Source organism: Hyperolius riggenbachi, chromosome 5 (assembly GCF_040937935.1).
Source record: "Hyperolius riggenbachi isolate aHypRig1 chromosome 5, aHypRig1.pri, whole genome shotgun sequence".
NCBI lineage: Eukaryota > Metazoa > Chordata > Amphibia > Anura > Hyperoliidae > Hyperolius > Hyperolius riggenbachi.
In genome coordinates, this window is record NC_090650.1 from 255,671,038 (window position 1) to 255,688,477 (window position 17,440).

Sequence of the window (17,440 nt, forward strand, 5' to 3'; positions counted from 1 at the left end):
ATTAAAATTTGCCGCCAACTAGTTGATTAGTCCAAGGTGGACATTTCTACACAGTCTCATGGCAACTCTGATGCCAGAACTGTTGCCAAGGTTATTATTTAATTTTTTATATAGCAAAACCTTTTCCACAGTACTGTACAAAATACATAGCCTTGTCACTTATGGTAACTGTCCCTCAGAGTGGCTCACAATCTAATCCCTACAATAGTCAAATGTTGATCTTACACACTGTAGATACTTGCTGTCCAAAATGGTCTTTACATATTGCTTTGAGTAGCACATTTGGAGCAGTTTACTGTTCAGACACTCTGGATTTGGATCTGACCAACTTGTACTGGTGTTGGGTATATTGGTAGAGAGAAGGGCCAACCTGTAATTGGCACCTTGCTGTGGGAATTTTCCCATAGAACAAAAGTGACCTCACTCAAGGCTATCTGTCCTTGCGGATTGCTGAAGAGGAGGCTGAGGTGTGAGGGGTACATGTACACACTTACGATTTGTTAAAGGACAACTGTAGTGAGGGGTATATGGAGTCTGCCATATTTATGTCCTTCTAAGGAATAGTAGTTGCCTGGCTATCCTGCTGATCCTCTGCCTCTATAACTTTTAGTCATAGACCCTGAACAAATATGCAGCAGATCAGGTGTTTCTGGCATTATTGTCAGATCTGACAAGATTAGCTGCATGCTTGTTTCGGGCTCGATTCAGACTCTTCTTCAACCAAATAGACCAGCAGGGTTGCCAGGCAACTAGTATTGCTTAAAATGAAGTAAATATGGCAACCTCCATATACCTCTCACTACAATTATTCTTTAATGTTTGTTTTAGCCATGGGAAAAAAAACAGAATGTGTACTTAGCTTAAGAAGCAAACATGTATTGCAAATGTGCTTAATACATTAAAGGTGTGATGATCAATTAAGAGTGATATAATAATTGCTTGCCTGCTATTTCTTTTTGCAACCTGTAGGTTTCTAACTTGTGTTGGATTAGGTGGGCACAAGTTAGGCATATTTAGGGTTAAAAGGACCCTATGCTATGGTGGATGCAAATGTATGAATCTACTACCATATTCTGAAAGAGAAATGTTTACTAGTACTGTTGCTGTTAAAGTTTTCCTCACTCCGATCCAGCTAGCTGAAAGCTTTCATTTCTGCCCATCTATTTAATTGGCACCTCTGCTTCTCCCTTTTTATGAGTCATGCTTTCTGCCCTCGTGTGCTGTGCTCAGGCTAAGGCACACTCCTAGGCAGCTGTGAACACACAGAGCATCTGTGTTGTCTCTACACATAGAGAACAGTTTTCTTAAAGTTTTCTGAAACTCAGCATTTCTGCTTTGCTCTAAAAGATCATTTACAGCCTTACCTACTACAAGGGCTGAGACACACCAGAAGAGCTCCCCAAACGCTAGAGGTTTCAAAAGCTCTTCCCAATGTAATGCTATGTTTTTTTTTGTTTTTTGTTTTTTTTTTATAGAAAACCTCATCGCTCCAGTGTGCATAGACACATAGGATAACATTAGCAGGAGGTTTCAAAAACTCAAAACGCTCAGAAAAACTCCTCTGGTGTGCACCAGGCCCTACAAACATTTGTAGCAGAACAGCATTCAAACAGTTAAACACACACTTTGTTCTTCGGTGGAAAGCTCCTTCAGCTTCTGATCCACACTCAAAGAGGTGATAACATTATCTTTTGTTTACATTTCTCTGTTGCTACATTCCTAGCTGAGGTGACAATGAGCTGTCTCTGCTTCTAGTATGCACACAGTTGAGAACTGACTACTAGAAGATTGAAAATATAATTAAAGCAGCTATGAATAAAATGCAATGGTAGCTTTTAGGGGATATATACTGTACTTTGAAAACTAATTTGTAAATAGTATTCCTTGTGCACAAAGGTAAATATGGTAACTGTATGGGTTATAAAAAGTAAGAAAACATATTTTTATTGAATGTTATGTCAGAGTTTTATCCCACTTTAAGAAAGTCATAATCATTAGATCAACTGTATGCATTGCAGGAAATTTGGCCGACCTTGATGTAGTTTCCTATTCAACATATTTTGTGATTCTTGAGGTAGGCCTTTTCAGTGTTGCACATTGAGTGCTAACTGTGAGGTACTTTCTTTACTATAATTACGTCAGTGTTGTGATTAGAATTGGCTTAGGGTAGTTTTGGAATCCCTTTACATTAGTCTTTAAGCAAACTGAAATTTCCAGTGATGTAAAACGAAGCCCATTTCTGAAGATGCCTGTGTTTTACTTTAAACTTACTGTGAAGTATTTTGGAAAATCCTACTTGGAGATAGAATACTGATGTCATGCAAACATGAAAGATAAAACTTTTTTCCTGAAAAGAAATAGCGTGAATATTTGCAGAATGACATAGGAAAAGTTATAATAACGTAAAATACAAAATGGCTGGTGTAAGTGCATGAAAAATGTCATTATTTTCTTGAATTTTCTTATAAAGGGACCTGCTACATTTTTACACACCTTTTCAAGAGATACACTACTTTTGTTGAGAAAAACTTCGAATTTTTAGTTTAGTGTGATAAAATGTTTTTAATGGCAAACATTCAGCTTGCGTGCTTTATTTTTATGTGCGTATGTAACATAAGTGCTTCTAATACAGGGGTGCCAAACTCAAATACAAGGTGGGCCGAAACTGAACACTGGGACCTAGTCGTGGACCAAACTTAATGTCTACTGGCCCCCTTCCTCCGTTATAAAGCTCCCTGGTGTCTACTGGATCCCCTCCAACCCCTATACAGTTCTCCGGTGTCTAGTGGTCCTCATCCCTCCCCTGTAAAGTAACCTGGTGTCTAGTGGCCCCCACCCTCGCCTATACAGTTCCTTAGTGTTTAGTGCTTTCCCCCTACCTCCCCATATGGCTTCCCTGGTGTTTTAGGGCTTCACCTCCAAATGGCGCCCCTGGTGGTCTAAAGTGAGCCAAACATAATGCAAAGTGGGAAACCACTTGGGGGGCCAAATTGAATGGCTCTTGAGTGCCATATTTGGGCCGGAGCTTGACATATATGTTCTAACTGAATCTGATTACCCAGCAAGGTCATAGTGAACCAGAACTCCCTGGAGTGTGCAAGGGGCTAAACAGGAACAAGGGGCCCTCTTACTAATAACACTATGCAAACCAGAAATTTGCCTTCTTAAATAGAAGGTATAGCAGAATCTGGTACTTAGGAGTGCAACATTTTGCTGCCAGTCGATGGATTTTCCCAGTTGCTGAAAATGAGTAACAAACACTTCCAGCCAGGTCGAGGCTTTGGACAATCTCACAGCAGCTGAACAGCAAAGAAGAGCAATTTCAACTTACTATCAGTACAGGAAACTAATAGCTGGCTGTTGATTAAAATGGAAAGATGTATTTCAAATGATTAGGGCCCTTTTTCACTAGGAAATGCGATTGCATTCCTCCTTTTTCCACTACTGGGATTTTTCTGTGATCTGTCAGGTGTATGGCGCAATTGCGGTGTGTTTGCGATTTCGGACCGTAGGAAAAAAACTTGGTGGGAAAATACTTTGAACTTCTCATTTCAAAGCAATGTGCCTTAATTGAGATGGGACACTTGGAGCCCTTTACCACTGCAGATCCTGATCACAATTTGCAGCTCTTTTGCAATGTGATTGCCTGTGTGTATTTGTGTATATGTATTGGGATTTTCCGTGCAATTGTCATGTGCAACGTGATGGCTATTTTTGGAATATGAGGGGTGGAGCTTCACACCACATAGGGAGATTGCATGAAAATCACACCCTACTATGGGCTTGATTTACTAAACCATGATAACGGATATCACGGTCGCGCTAGTGTTTGTGCGTGTTATAACGCGCGTAATGTTTTTTTGCGTGAAAATGGCTGTGGTTTCGCATTAAAATTTGCGATTGCTCACAAAAATTCGCGATTGCGCATGCAAAACGTTACGTGCGCAAAACTCTAGCGCTACTGTGATATCCGTTATCACGGTTTAATTGAATCAAGCCTTATGCTTGCTATGTGGTTTTTGTGCACTCTCATAGACTATGCATGAGCACAGTCGCACAAACACTTCAGCAAGCAGCATGCTTTGATAAAAATGGCAATGCATTCACAGTGGAAAAGAAGCATCGGGATTACAGTGTTTTTTACAGTGCCCCTGCCATTTCCTCAACACCAAAACAGGATGTGCATCTGATTTTTGCCTAGTGGAAAAGACCGCTTACTGATGCACTGAATTGGAGACTGAAATGGCCAGAGACTCATTCCTTCCCGCTTTAGGTGGCCACTTTCTTTTTTCTAATCTTACCACTTCTATGTAATATTAGGGACTACCTGAAATATCCATTCAAAGTATATTCACTCAGTTTACCCTTCTTTTACATAGATTTGGTAAGATTGGACAAAAATAGATTGTATCGTTCATAGGCACCATTAATATGAGAGAGACAGACAGCCAGAGTGGTCTCTGCTGAGAATGTAGCATGTGTACAGACGAAAGATCCGAAGTGTTTCATTATTAAACCTCTTAAGGTGGCCATACACTGGTCGATTTGCCATCAGATTCAACCAACAGATAGATCCCTCTCTGATCAAATCTGATCAGAGAGGGATCGTATGGCCACCTTTACTGCAAACAGATTGTGAATCGATTTCAGCCTGAAACCTATCACAATCTGTGGAGCTGCCGCTGCTGCCGCCCCCCCCCCCCTGCATACATTACCTGGTCCCGCCGGCGCGAGTCCCCTGGTCCGCGCTGTCTTCTTCTCCACTCCGGGCTCCAGACCGTTCCTGCAGCTACTGAACTTCCTGTCCAGGGGAAGTTTAAACAGTAGAGGGCGCTCTATTGTTTAAACTTCCTGCCGGGACAGGAAGTTCTGTGTAGCTGCAGGTGGTCCGCAACCCAGCGCAGGAAAGAAGACAGGGGACTCACGCCGGCCGGAACAGGTAATGTATACCCGCTGTATTGCGCCGGTCGTCGGGCATTCGAACACCGCTATCGACGCACTCCCGACCCGCCGGCGATCGAGAAAAATCTTCCACACGGACGGATTGACGGGAACGATCGATTTCGGACGGAAATCGATCGTTCTGTCAGCGGTGTGCGCTGTGGTTTTACAGCTGATTCGATCACTGTGATCGAATCGGCCGTATATCGGTGGGAAAATCGTTAGGTGTATGGGCCCCTTTATGCTGGGAATACACAGGTTGTTTTTGTGGCAGATAGATAGATAATTTCTGACATGTCTGATCTCCTGTTTGATTGTTTTGCCGCTCGATTCCTGATAGAGGTGAAAGGAAAAAGATAAGAACAACGAGAGGAAGATAAGAGAATCGAGTGGCAAAATCAGTAGAGCGGAGAATCGAGCGGAAAAAACGACCCGTGTATTCCCAGCATCAAGCCCCATACACACACTCAACAGCGGTCTTTTATGCTTTCACTACTTTTGTTGTGAAACAAGTTGAAACAACAACAAAAAATTGCTATTGCTCAAACAGCTGATAAAACTGATAACTCAATCCAACAACAATTGGATTGACTTCTTATCAGTCTTATCAGCTCTTTGAACAATAGCAAAATACTTTTTTTTAGTTGTTTCAACTTGTTTCACAACAAAAGATGTGAAAGCATAAAAGACCGCTGTTGAGCATGTCTATGGGGCTTTACCCTGCTTTCCGAATGCCAGTCTGTTTTGTACTGTGCCATTGCTTCCCTCCATAGCAACAGCATGCATCACTAAGGTGTAGCCTAGCCGGACCTAGTACAGCTATTGACCCCATACTGTCCCTGAGGGATTAAATCCTGATCCCTGTGAGTTGTGCATGTCTACACAACTTTATCCATGGATTTGATGAGATAAAGCTTGAAAATATATTTGCCTATTAGTAGGCTCACACAGTGCCACAACTAAACCTCTTCAAAGGTGGACATGGACTCACAGAGGACTGCACTCACCTGTCCGGCCTCCACGTTTCCTTCTCTCTTCTGTGTCCTGCCGCCTATCTCATATGTCATGCTAGCTGCAACTGATTTGCACAATGCAAGTCATTCTAACACACACACAAGGAGTTACTCCTTAAAATTAAAAGAGAGGGTCAATTTGCATAATAGGGATCCGCTATGAAAGAATGTCTGTTTCCATCAAGTGTATTAAAAAAAGAAATCCCTTTTTAGCACCATGATCTTTTCAATAAATATTGTGTTTGTTGTAAATCATATCAGGAAAAGTGCGGAAAGATTTGTTTTGGAAAAAAAAGTAGGAATGTTAAATGTCTTTTGTTGCACTCAGCAGGAAGTGTTTCTGATGCTCTTCTACATTAGGGGACCCAGCAGGAAACCTCATAGGGAAATTCAGGTAAAGTGATTGAGTGGATAGGTAAAGTGGGTAAACTGCGCCCAAACTATTCAGCCGATTACAGCACACTGTGCTGTGATTGGAGAACTTTTTCCTATGAGGTTTCCTGCTGGGTAAAGTAGGCTAGAACAATATTTCTTTGTAATCCATAAACAACGTTCTTTGGTAATACCACAAACATTCAGTAATCCGCTTATGCTACTTATGCTAGAGCTATACGATTTTACTCTTATCTGTGCTGTTAAGATGGAACTATAGTTTAGTGTACAATACACCTCCTTATTGACTTTTGCATTCAGCTAGTGTGGTGTGGAAACTGACTGTAAGCAGCAGCGTATTTCTACACTGTACAGCTTTCTTTTTGGGTTTAACATACACAGAGGCTACCTGAAGCTCATGGTATGGCCTACATTCATAGAAATTGGAGCAGTAGTCACTGCACAGCTCATTGACTGGCAAAGAGAAAATGAAACTACATAGATTAACCCTTTAGGAGTTTGCCCGTAGAGGTTATGGTTAAACAGTGTGGTTATTCTTTTGTATCTAGGGGAAATGTTGACTTTAGTTTTTCAGAAAAGCCACATGTTGTTTCAAGTAATTATTACGGTGTATATAGTGTCTACTGTAAATATTTTAATCAGTCTTTTATAATTTTAACAAACTATCATTTATTTTATACTGTATTTTTGTAATACCATTTTTTATTTTTTCTTGTTTTCCAGAAGCAAGGTTCCTCACCAAGAATTTGAGTCATTATTTCCAGGAAAGAGCGGAGACTTCAACAGTGAAAAGTTTTCTGCTACCTTGTACCTAATAGAAAATCATTCCACTTCAAGGTATGTGTGATAACATAAATATGTATATATGTATGTACTTTTGTGTGAACCAAAATTATTTAGGTTTCTGATGGATATGAAATGAATGTAACCTATTTCAAGTTTTGCTTTGTTTACTAGTTGCTTGCTTATCATAAAGTCTAGATCTGTGTTGGCCACCTCTATTGTGGTAAGATTTAGAATCAGAATATTTTATTTCACCAAGCACGACTGGGCCGTGCCCGGAATTGGGTTTGGCAAAGTACAGGGTGAGTGTGAAAAAAGAGCAGGACATACAAAACTACATGCACGCATCAACAATATAAAGATACAGTTAAAGCAATTGGTCACATATGAACACATTTACATAGCAGTATGCTTCCGTGCGGTCAGGTTTAGAGTTCTAAGAGTTCAGATAGTTTACGGCTGAGGGAAAGAAACTATATTTCTGTGCCTCGTGGTCCTGGTGTAGATGGATCGGAATCTCCGGCCTAAGGGGAGTCTACTGAAGAACCGAAAGCCTGGGTGGGACGGATCATTAGCTATTTTTTGAGCTCTGGAGCGCAGTCTTGAGTTGAAGATTTGATCAAGAGAGGGGAGTGGTTTCCCGATGATCCTCTCCGCTGATCTGATGACCCTCTGCAGTTTGTGTCTGTCGCTGGCGGAGGAGCCAGCATACCAGACCAGGATGGAGGAGCAGAGGACGGATACAATTGTGGCTGTGTAGAAACTTGTCAGAAGCTCGCGGGCCATACCGAACTTCTTTAGTTGGCGTAGGAAAAATAGTCTCTGCTAGGCTTTTTTCTGGGTGGTGGTTGTGTTGGCTTTCCAAGTCAGGTCCTTAGAGATTGTCGTGCCGAGGAGTCGTGCACAGGGAACATTATCAACTACCGTGCCGTCAGTGCTGATCGGGGGTGGAGTGGTGGCATGTTTCCTAAAGTCTACAATCATCTCCACCGTTTTTGCAGTGTTCAGGACCAAGCCGTTCTCCTTACACCAGTGGCAAATTTTGTCAACCTGGAGGCGATACTCCTGCTCATCATTCCCAGAGATGAGGCCAACAATAGTGGTATAATCGGCGAACTTAATGACTTTGACAGTGTCCGCAGTGGATCTGCAATTGTTGGTGTATAGGGAGAATAGGAACAGCGACAGTACGCAACCTTGAGGGGCCCCTGTGTTGGTGGTCCTTGGTTGAGAGATGATAGTACCCAGCTTGACGACCTGGGATCTGTTGCTTAGGAAATCTGTGGTCCAGAGGGGAAGGGTGGGGTGGACCCCAAGGGCAGGAAGATTCTCTCGAAGTATTCGGGGGCTTATGGTGTTAAACGCCGAGCTGAAGTCAAGTAGAAGGATCCTGGCGTATGAGTCAGGTTTATCCAGGTGTTCATTTACGAGCTCCAGGCAGATGTTTATGGCGTCGTCAGTAGACCTGTTTGCTCTATACGCAAACTGGAACGGGTCCAGCAGGGTCTCAGTGGACAGCTTGAGGAGAGGCAAAACCAGGCTTTCAAAGGATTTCATGATGACAGATGTGAGAGCCACCGGCCTTAAATTGTTGAGGTCTGAGACACCCTGTTTTTTGGGGACAGGGATGATTGTGGACCTCTTGAAGCAAGCAGGGACTCTGCCTTCCTGGATAGATTTGGTAAAGATGGATGAGAGAATAGGAGCGAGCTGCTGCGCGCACGTTTTCAGACAGGCTGGTGAAACTCCGTCTGGGCCTGAGGCTTTCCTTGCATTTAACTTTGCCAGGTGTTTCCTGACATCGTCCTTGTTCACCGCTAGAGGGGGTGGGCTTAGGTGCGGGGCAGCTAAGTCAGAGGAGAGGGCAGGAGGCTCAGGGGACCTTGCTGGAACTGGCAGGTTCTCGAATCTGCAATAGAATTCACTGAGGTTTTCGGCGAGCTCGGTGCTGGGAGTTGCGTGCTGGGGGGGGGGGGGGGGGGCTTGTAGTTTGTGGCAGCCTTAAGCCCCTTCCAGACAGTCCTTGTGTCCCTTGAGGAGAGGTTATGTTCCAGTTTTTCCGCGTAGTTTTTTTTGGCGGCTCTCAGTTCCCTGTTTAGGGTGTTTTTTGCACTCCTATACTCCTCCCGGTTGCCAGACTTGAACGCCAGTTCCTTGCTTCTGCGCAGTTGCCGAAGTTTATTCGAGAACCATGGTTTGTCGTTGGGGTAGTGTTTGCGAATTTTTGTTGGTACGCACTGGTCCTCACAGAAGCTGATGTACGAGGCTACAATGTCTGCCCACTCATCTAGGTTCGGTGTTTCCAGAGCCTTCCAGTCTGTACAGTCGAAGCAGGCTTGAAGTTGAAGTTTGGCCTCATCCGAATATACTTTGCTGGATCTTAGGACTGGTTTTGCCGTTTCCCTGTAGGTGGGTATCAGGTGAATGATGCAGTGATCCGATGAACCTAGTGCTGCCCACGGGTTTGCCTTGTATGCGTCTTTCAGGGCCGTATAGCAGTGGTCCAGAGTGTTGGTGTTCCTGGTGGGGCAGTTGACATGCTGGTGGTAGCATGGCAGCTGCTGGCGTAGGTTGGCCTTGTTAAAGTCCCCCAAGATAATGAATAACGAGGCCGGGAGGGACGTCTCTCACTGTGTGACGGTATCGGTGAGCTCACGCAGGGTCGTTTTGACATCAGCGTCAGGGGGAATGTACACCCCAGCAAGGACAAAGGAGGAAAACTCCCTGGGTGAGTATACGGGTCTGCAGTTTACCAGAAGGAGTTCCAGGTCCGGGGTGCATCTCTTGGCAACAACAGAGGTGTTGGAGCACCAGGCTGAGCTGATTTAGAAACAGATGCCTCCCCCTCTCCTTTTCCCAGAGAGCACGCTGTCACGGTCTGCTCGGATGATACTGAAACCAGGGAGATGGAGGGCACTATCGGGGATGCCGTCGTGTAACCATGATTCAGTGAAGCAGAAGACTGGGGTGTTGCTGCCCAGTTCCCTCCTGTTGCTGAGGAGCCGCAGTTCATCTAACTTGTTTTAGTCGATATTTAACATGAGTACACATGTTCACTGCAGGGCTGTGGAGTTTGAGTTTGAGTCAAGGAGTCAGAACTTTTGGAGTCCTGGAGTCAGAGTTGACTAAGAATGTCGCCTCATTTAAAATATAATTTACATCTCTGCTTGTGTTACCTCTCAGGTCACTGCTAATAATTTTTTTACTTCCAAGTTATAACATAATGCAATACCGAAGTATGAAACTAAAATGCATTAGCATAATTCATAAAGGTCAGGACAGCCCGACAAGACTAGCATTTAATTTTAAACAATGTTAGTTGGCTGGCTGACCTTGGGATCTTTCGGGTGTCAGTAGCATCTGAATCTCACACCTGAAACAAGCATGTGGCTAGTGCTGTCAGACTTTGGTCAGAAACATTTGATCTGCATGCTTGTTCAGGGTCTATGGCTAAATGTATTAGAGGTAAAGAATCTGCAGGGTAGCCAGGTGAACTGCATTGTTTAAAAGGAAATACATGGGGCTTACATATCCCTCTCACTTCAGGTGTCCTTTAAATACAGAGGAATAAGGATTGTCAATAAGATGCAAATTACTTTGAGTTCATGCAGAATGTAACTGTTTATGAAAATGTATAAAGCTTGAAAATAGACCACTCAAATGTTGCCCTTGCAGGATTTGATTGGTCCATTTTCAAGTTATATAAATTTGCATAATTCTCCATGAACTTGAAAATGTTTGCATCTTACTGACTATCCCTATAGAAGAGTTGGAGTGAAGGGAGTACATGCAGAAAAGGCCAGTAACATTGGTACACTACTTGGCAACGTTACCGGCCTGTATTGGACCTAGTAACGCTCACTGCGCCGATAGGGCGAGAGCCCCACCCCTGTGCCGCACGCACACTATTTACGCACGTTGCTACGGTAACACTTTAACTCTCTTGCACGTTTTCGTGAGATTTATCTACTTACTCCACGGCCCTGGTTCATTGACTCTACCGACTCTACACCACTGATGATGTCATTAGTGTTCCATCATGTTGGTCTAGTAAAGACCAACCTTTATTATGTTTCTGTTGTCCCCGCAGCAGGGCTCCTCTAGCCTGTCAGCCTTCTCTTTCTTTCTCCATAAAACAGAACAGGCTGCTGAGCTGTTTGTCTGTACATTGATTATTCTTATAGTAATCTTATCACCTTGCCACCGCGCAAGGATTACCGGCAAATCTTATTGCTCATTTACTTCGTGCCATGGCCGATTATTAGGGAGCATTACTCAAGCGAAAGCCTGAGCAATGCTCCCTTTTTCTGGATGATGGGGAGCGAGGTTTACGCTGTGGTGCTGTCCTTCAGCTTTACGGCCTTACTCCCCACACATGCGCCCACACCTGACGAACATCGCCACCAGCTTCCGCTGCTGCATCTTAGGGTCTCCTTTAATAAGGAGACCTTTAGGGCTCCCCGTCAGGTCGCCGCACATCTCTAAAGCCCGCCACGTATTTGCGCTGTCACCCCTGTCACCCCTGTCATTAAACATACCGCCACTAATCACCCACCACCTGTCGCCGCAAGTTCTGTCGCTGTAATTACTGTGTGCATTGGAGCCTAGGCAAAGCATCTTTGGAGCTCCTCATTGGTCCATTGTGTGAGCCAATGAAATGGCTCTGACAGTAGACCAATGGGGAGCCCCGGCTGCAGATTCAAAAATGCTTTTGCATTTGACAGTAATTGCAGTGACAGATATTGTAATTACGCAACGGAACGTGCAGCACGTGATTATCGGCAGTATGTATAATGACAGGAATGACAGCACAGCTTCGTGGGGGGCTTTAGAGATGTGCGGTCACCCGGCAGGAGTTCTGGGTGTCTCTTTATTAAAGTAGTTGTCTTAACATGTCTAGTGGGTGGTAGCCTAATAGCCAGGGTGCAAGAGCTGAACCTGCATGAAATCATGTGCTTTCTGTGTCCTTCGTATTTCCAGCAGCTTGTACAAGCCTGAGAAGCATAATGCATCCATACAGAATGACACTCACTCCTGGGCACAACAATGCTCACCTGACCCTGCCTATTTCCTCCCTCTGCTGCTGAGAGATTCCTTCTTTGTAGCTGTAGCTCAAGGAGAACTCCATGAAGTGTTAATGGATTTGGTAGTCTTTATTAAAAACATTATGACTGGTGCCATTATAAAATGTTTTTGTTCTTGACAAGTTAGAGGCTGCACAAGTTTTAAACTTTCTCACTAGCTAGCTGACTAATCTTTTTAAATGAGTCTGGAAATAACCAGAGAAACAGGAGCTGCTTGTGGTTGTTAATGGAACAGGAGGTGGGAACATCAGGTACTAGAAATCCTAGGATACTCAACTTATTATATATAATGTTTTAAGCAATATTTCAAAGAATACCATAAGCAAGGGAACACAATATTCAAAGAGTAATAGCATCAACTGATAACTGGGGTATATTTCTATTTTGCCCATATAGGACTTCCTTTAATAAGCAGTAATATATATAATCACTGAAGCTAAACAAGTAAACAAATCTCAAAAGATGTTGTATAGATATGTTTTTATACTGCACATAGAGTATGCTAAAGCAATAACAAACCTTCTGCTAAGGAAATTATATAACATAATGTACAAGGTCGAGAATGCCCAGAATAGCCCCTTTCAGCAAAAGACGTACATTGAAATAACTATTGTTTATAAATATAGTACATGTTCCCTGTACGCTGACATCTGTTTTACAGCGATGCACATCACCTTTTCACTCTTGTGTCCTGCATTTAACCTGGGGGAGAGTGAAGCTGAAGGTATTCTTGTGCAATAATGTTTTGGTTTGCTTGCAGTGTGTTTTTTCCTTTAAGGAAATGTCCTTTTTAGCAACCTAAAATCTGCTTTCCTGGCTTTAAAATGGTACTGCGTCTATGGAAACAATTGGTCACATCTGCACCTTACGCAGTATAGTGGAATGATTCTTTGGTTGGTTTTTATTTGTATAGTACCAACATCATCTCCGGTGCTGTACAATAGACAATACATAGTACATAACGTTTCATAAAGGATGATAGTATACAGATAATACACAGCTGAACAGGTTGGCTATTAAATTGTATGTAGAGGGGGAAGATCTGTATACACATTACAAAGCAATAGTGGAACCCTGCCCTTTTAAGCTTGCAATCTGCCATTGGTGAATGCTGAACAGGTTGTGTAAAGGAGTTCCAAGAGAAGGGAAAAATTCAAGAAAAGTCTTGTATGCAGGAATGGGAAGAGCTGAAGAAAAAGGATGAAAGGAGAATATTGTTAGCAGAACAGTTGTACAGTGCCTTGCAAAAGTATTCACCTCTTTCCCTTGGTTTTATACCTGTGTTGTTACATTCCAACCTGTAATTTTGTTTCCTCATCTATTTTTTTTTTTTTTTTATGTGAAGTATCTACAAAAATAGTCTATGTTGGTGATGTGAAATGAGAAAAGTACATATAAAAGCAAATGTAAAAAACAAACTATAATAAACTGAAAATTGGCATTTGCATAAGTATTCACCCCTTTTGCCATGATGCCCCTAAAAAGTCCTGGTGCAATCAATTACCTTCAAAAGTCACATAATGAAATGAAGTCCACTTGTGTGCAATCTAAGTGTCATGTAATCTGTTAGTATAAACATATCTTTTTAGAAAGGCCCCAGAGGTTTCAACACCACTTAAGCCTCATCTACACGCGTAGAAGAGGCTGCGATCTGGCGGCTCGATTAGCCGCCGGATCGCCTCTTCCGCATACCCGCTGCGTCCCCCACATTCGATTCCCCGCTCGTCCCCGCCGGCGCCGCTTATCTTCCGCTCGATTCCCTGCCATTGCCCCCTCGCGGGGAGCGAGCAGGGAATCGGCGGAAGCAAGATCCGTCCTGTTGGATCTGCATCAGCGGCTCGATTGATAAGGAGCATCGCGGCCGCATCTACGTGTGTAGATGCGGCTTAAAGAGAACCCGAGTTGGCATTGTATTACGTTAGTGGGGCACAGAGGCTGGTTGGTCACACTAACACCAGCCTCTGTTGCCCCATCGTGTGTCTCAAAGACCCCCCTGCTCGCCGCTATACCCCCGCAGTGCTGGCGACACGCAGCGTGTCACCAGCACAATGTTTACTCTAGCGCTGTCTGTCAGCGCCGCTCCGCCGCCTCCTCCGCATCGCAGCTAACCGCCCTCGTTCCTTCCCTCACGCTGATTGGAGGGAAGGGACGAGGGCGGGTAGCGGCGATGCGGAGGAGGCGGTGGAGCGGCGCTGACAGACAGCGCTAGAGTAAACATTGTGCTGGCGACACGCTGCGTGTCGCCAGCACTGCGGGGGTATAGCGGCGAGCAGGGGGGTCTTTGAGACACACGATGGGGCAACAGAGGCTGGTGTTAGTGTGACCAACCAGCCTCTGTGCCCCACTAACGTAATACAATGCCACCTCGGGTTTTCTTTAAGAAAGAGGTCTTACACCATGAAGACCAAAGAGCTCTCCAAACAAGTCAGGAACAAAGTTGTTGTGAGGTACAAGTCGGGATTGGGATATAAAAAATATCCAAAACTTTGAATATCCTCCAGAGCACCATCAAATCCATCATATTTAAATGGAAAGAACATGGTACCACAACAACCCTGCCAAGAGAGGGCCCCCACCAAAACTCCCAGACCGTGTTAGTGTTAGTAAAGGCAAGCCTCTGGATAATCCTTGAGTCCTTTTTCTGCGTGGCCCTGCTTCCACTGTGCAGGCCCACTGAACGCCTATAACTGGGCAGTAGCATTGCTACTGCGCAGGCCATCTTGCACCTGCACATTGCAGACACTCTTGTAGACTGATGGGAGCACATCCATGTGAACCTACTCGTCAAGCCCTTGTTAAATAGGTTCAGACGGTCCCAGGGCTGGAATGGTGAGCTTGAGGGGCAAGGGAAAAGCTTCAGGACTATCCAGAGGCTTCCCTCTTCTAAGGTGAGTAACTTTTCTCCCAAATTTTTCTTTAGGCTTATTTTATCAGACATTTCACAGAGTAGTGTGTTGCAGTAGTCTACTCAGGAAATTATTAAGATACGGATAGGTAATTTAGTTGTATCCTTAAAAAGTAACTTTAGCGAAAAGGGGGGGAAAATAAATCAATACATTGCAAAGTGAGAAGTTAAAAAAAATAGAAGAAATCAAGAAATTATTGATATTCATCATATAATTTGTTCATGTTGTTTAATCCACAATGGCAAACAGTCAGCATCTTTACTACTGGCAGACAAGAAAAATCTAGACAGTATCAACTGCCATTATTCAGACCCCTGAGTGCTCTGTTCTCCCCACTCACCCTCCCCCCAAGCAGCCACTCTGTTGTGCACTTTGGGTCATCTCTCCTCCATATCAACAGACCTGTCGCTAGTCTGGAGGCTAGCAATGCATCTGTACAGGGACGATCCTGAACTGTCCACAAACAAATTGTTTCTGGAACCCTGTTGAGTGACCATTTTCATACATGTGTATGAGGCTTTAGTAATGAACATACAAATGTGGGTGATGTTTAGGAAAAGGTAACAAAAGTTGGTTTGTATGTCGATGTGAGGTCTGAGCAAGAATGCAGAATCCAATATTTCACCTAGACAACGACCATGGTGGGCAGGGGCTATTGTTTGGGATCAACATTGATTGCTATAGTGCTGCCCATAATTATTCATACCCCTGGCAAATTTTGACTTAAAGTTACTTTTTTTTCAACCAGCATGTAATTTTTTATGGGAAATGACATAGGTGTCTCCCAAAAGATAAGACGATGTACAAGAGGCATTATTGTGGGGGAAAAAATCATTTCTCAGCTTTTATTTACATTTGAACAAAAAGTGTCCAATCCAAAATTATTCATACCCTTCACACACTGTCACAGTCTGTGGGGAAATCCAAAGTTCTAAATCATTCAAATAGTCCAAGCTGTTCTAAAGTATCCTAATTACCCTGATTAACTGGGAACAGCTTTTTTAATCAACTCAATAGGTGAAAAAAAGCCGCTCTCTGCAGTTGGTTTGTGGACAGTCATGGCTAAGACAAAGGAGCTCAGTAAGGACCTGCGGCTGTGCATTGTGGCTGCTCACAAGTCAGGAAGGGGCTACACTGCCATTTCTAAAGGTTTTCCAGTGGCTACAGTGCAAAGTGTTATTAAAAAATACAAGATGTTCCGCACTGTGGAAAATCTCAGAGGACGTGGTCGGAAGCCAAAAGTGACACCTGTGCTGGCCAGGAGGATAGTGAGAGAGATGAAAAATAATCCAAGGATCGCCACTAAGACCATCCTGGTGAATCTGGGCTCTGCTGGGGGCAATGTCTCAAGGCAGACAATCCAACGGACACTGCATACTGCTGAGCTCCACTGATGCAGACCAAGGAGGATGCCACTTCTCCAGATAAAGCACACAAAAGCTCGATTGGCCTTTGCAAATGCTCATCTGGACAAAGAAGAAGACTTCTGGTCTTGTGTGTTATGGTCAGATGAAACAAAAAAATGTAATTGTTTGGTCACAATGATGTTTCCTTTATTTGGCATAAAAAAAAGGAGAAGCCATCAACCCAAAGAACGTAATCCGCACTGTCAAACGTGGTGGGAACTTCATGCTTTGGGGTTTTTTTTTCAGCCAATGGACCAGGGAACCTAGTCACAGTAAACGGCACCATGAAAAAAGAGCAATACATGAGTATTCTCAGCGACAACATCGGACAGTCTGCAGAGAAACTTGGCCTTGGGCACCAGTGGGCATTTCAGCATGACAATAACCGAAAACAAACGGCAAAAGTGGTGAAGAACTGGTTAGCAGACAGCAACATTACCGTTTTGGAGTGGCCCAGTCAGAGGCCTGACTTGAATCCAATTGAAAATCTGTGGAGGGAGTTAAAGATCAGGATGATGGCAAGACCCTCCAACCCTCCAAGATTTGGAGCTTCTTGCTAAAGATGAATGGGCAAAAATACCTGTGGGGACATGTAAAAAGCTGGTCTGCAATTATAGGAAGCACTTGGTTGCTGTAATAGGCAATTAAGGCTTTTCTATTGATTATTGAGAAGGGTATGAATAATTTTGGTCTGGACACTTTTTGCTCAAATGTAAATAAAAGCCGAGGAATGTTTTTTTCCCCCAACTATAATGCCTCTTGTACATGGGCTTATTAACTTTTCGGAAGACACCAATGTCATTTCACGTCCAAAAAAATTACTTGCTGGTTGAATAAAAGTAACTTTAAGTTAAAATTTGCCAGGGGTATGACTAATTATGGGCAGGCAGGGAAGCTGAATCTTGTGATGGATA

General features: G+C 43.6%; 1 protein-coding gene across 1 annotated transcript in view; it reads left to right on the forward strand.

Annotated features, from left to right (window-relative positions):
• The window catches only part of EXOC2 (exocyst complex component 2), a 290,595-nt gene that overhangs the window by 48,353 nt on the left and 224,802 nt on the right, over positions 1-17,440 (forward strand). Inside the window, exon 4 of the mRNA XM_068236811.1 lies at positions 7,071-7,184. Coding sequence (XP_068092912.1) covers positions 7,071-7,184 — 114 coding nt within the window. The remainder of the gene's footprint in view (positions 1-7,070; positions 7,185-17,440) is intronic.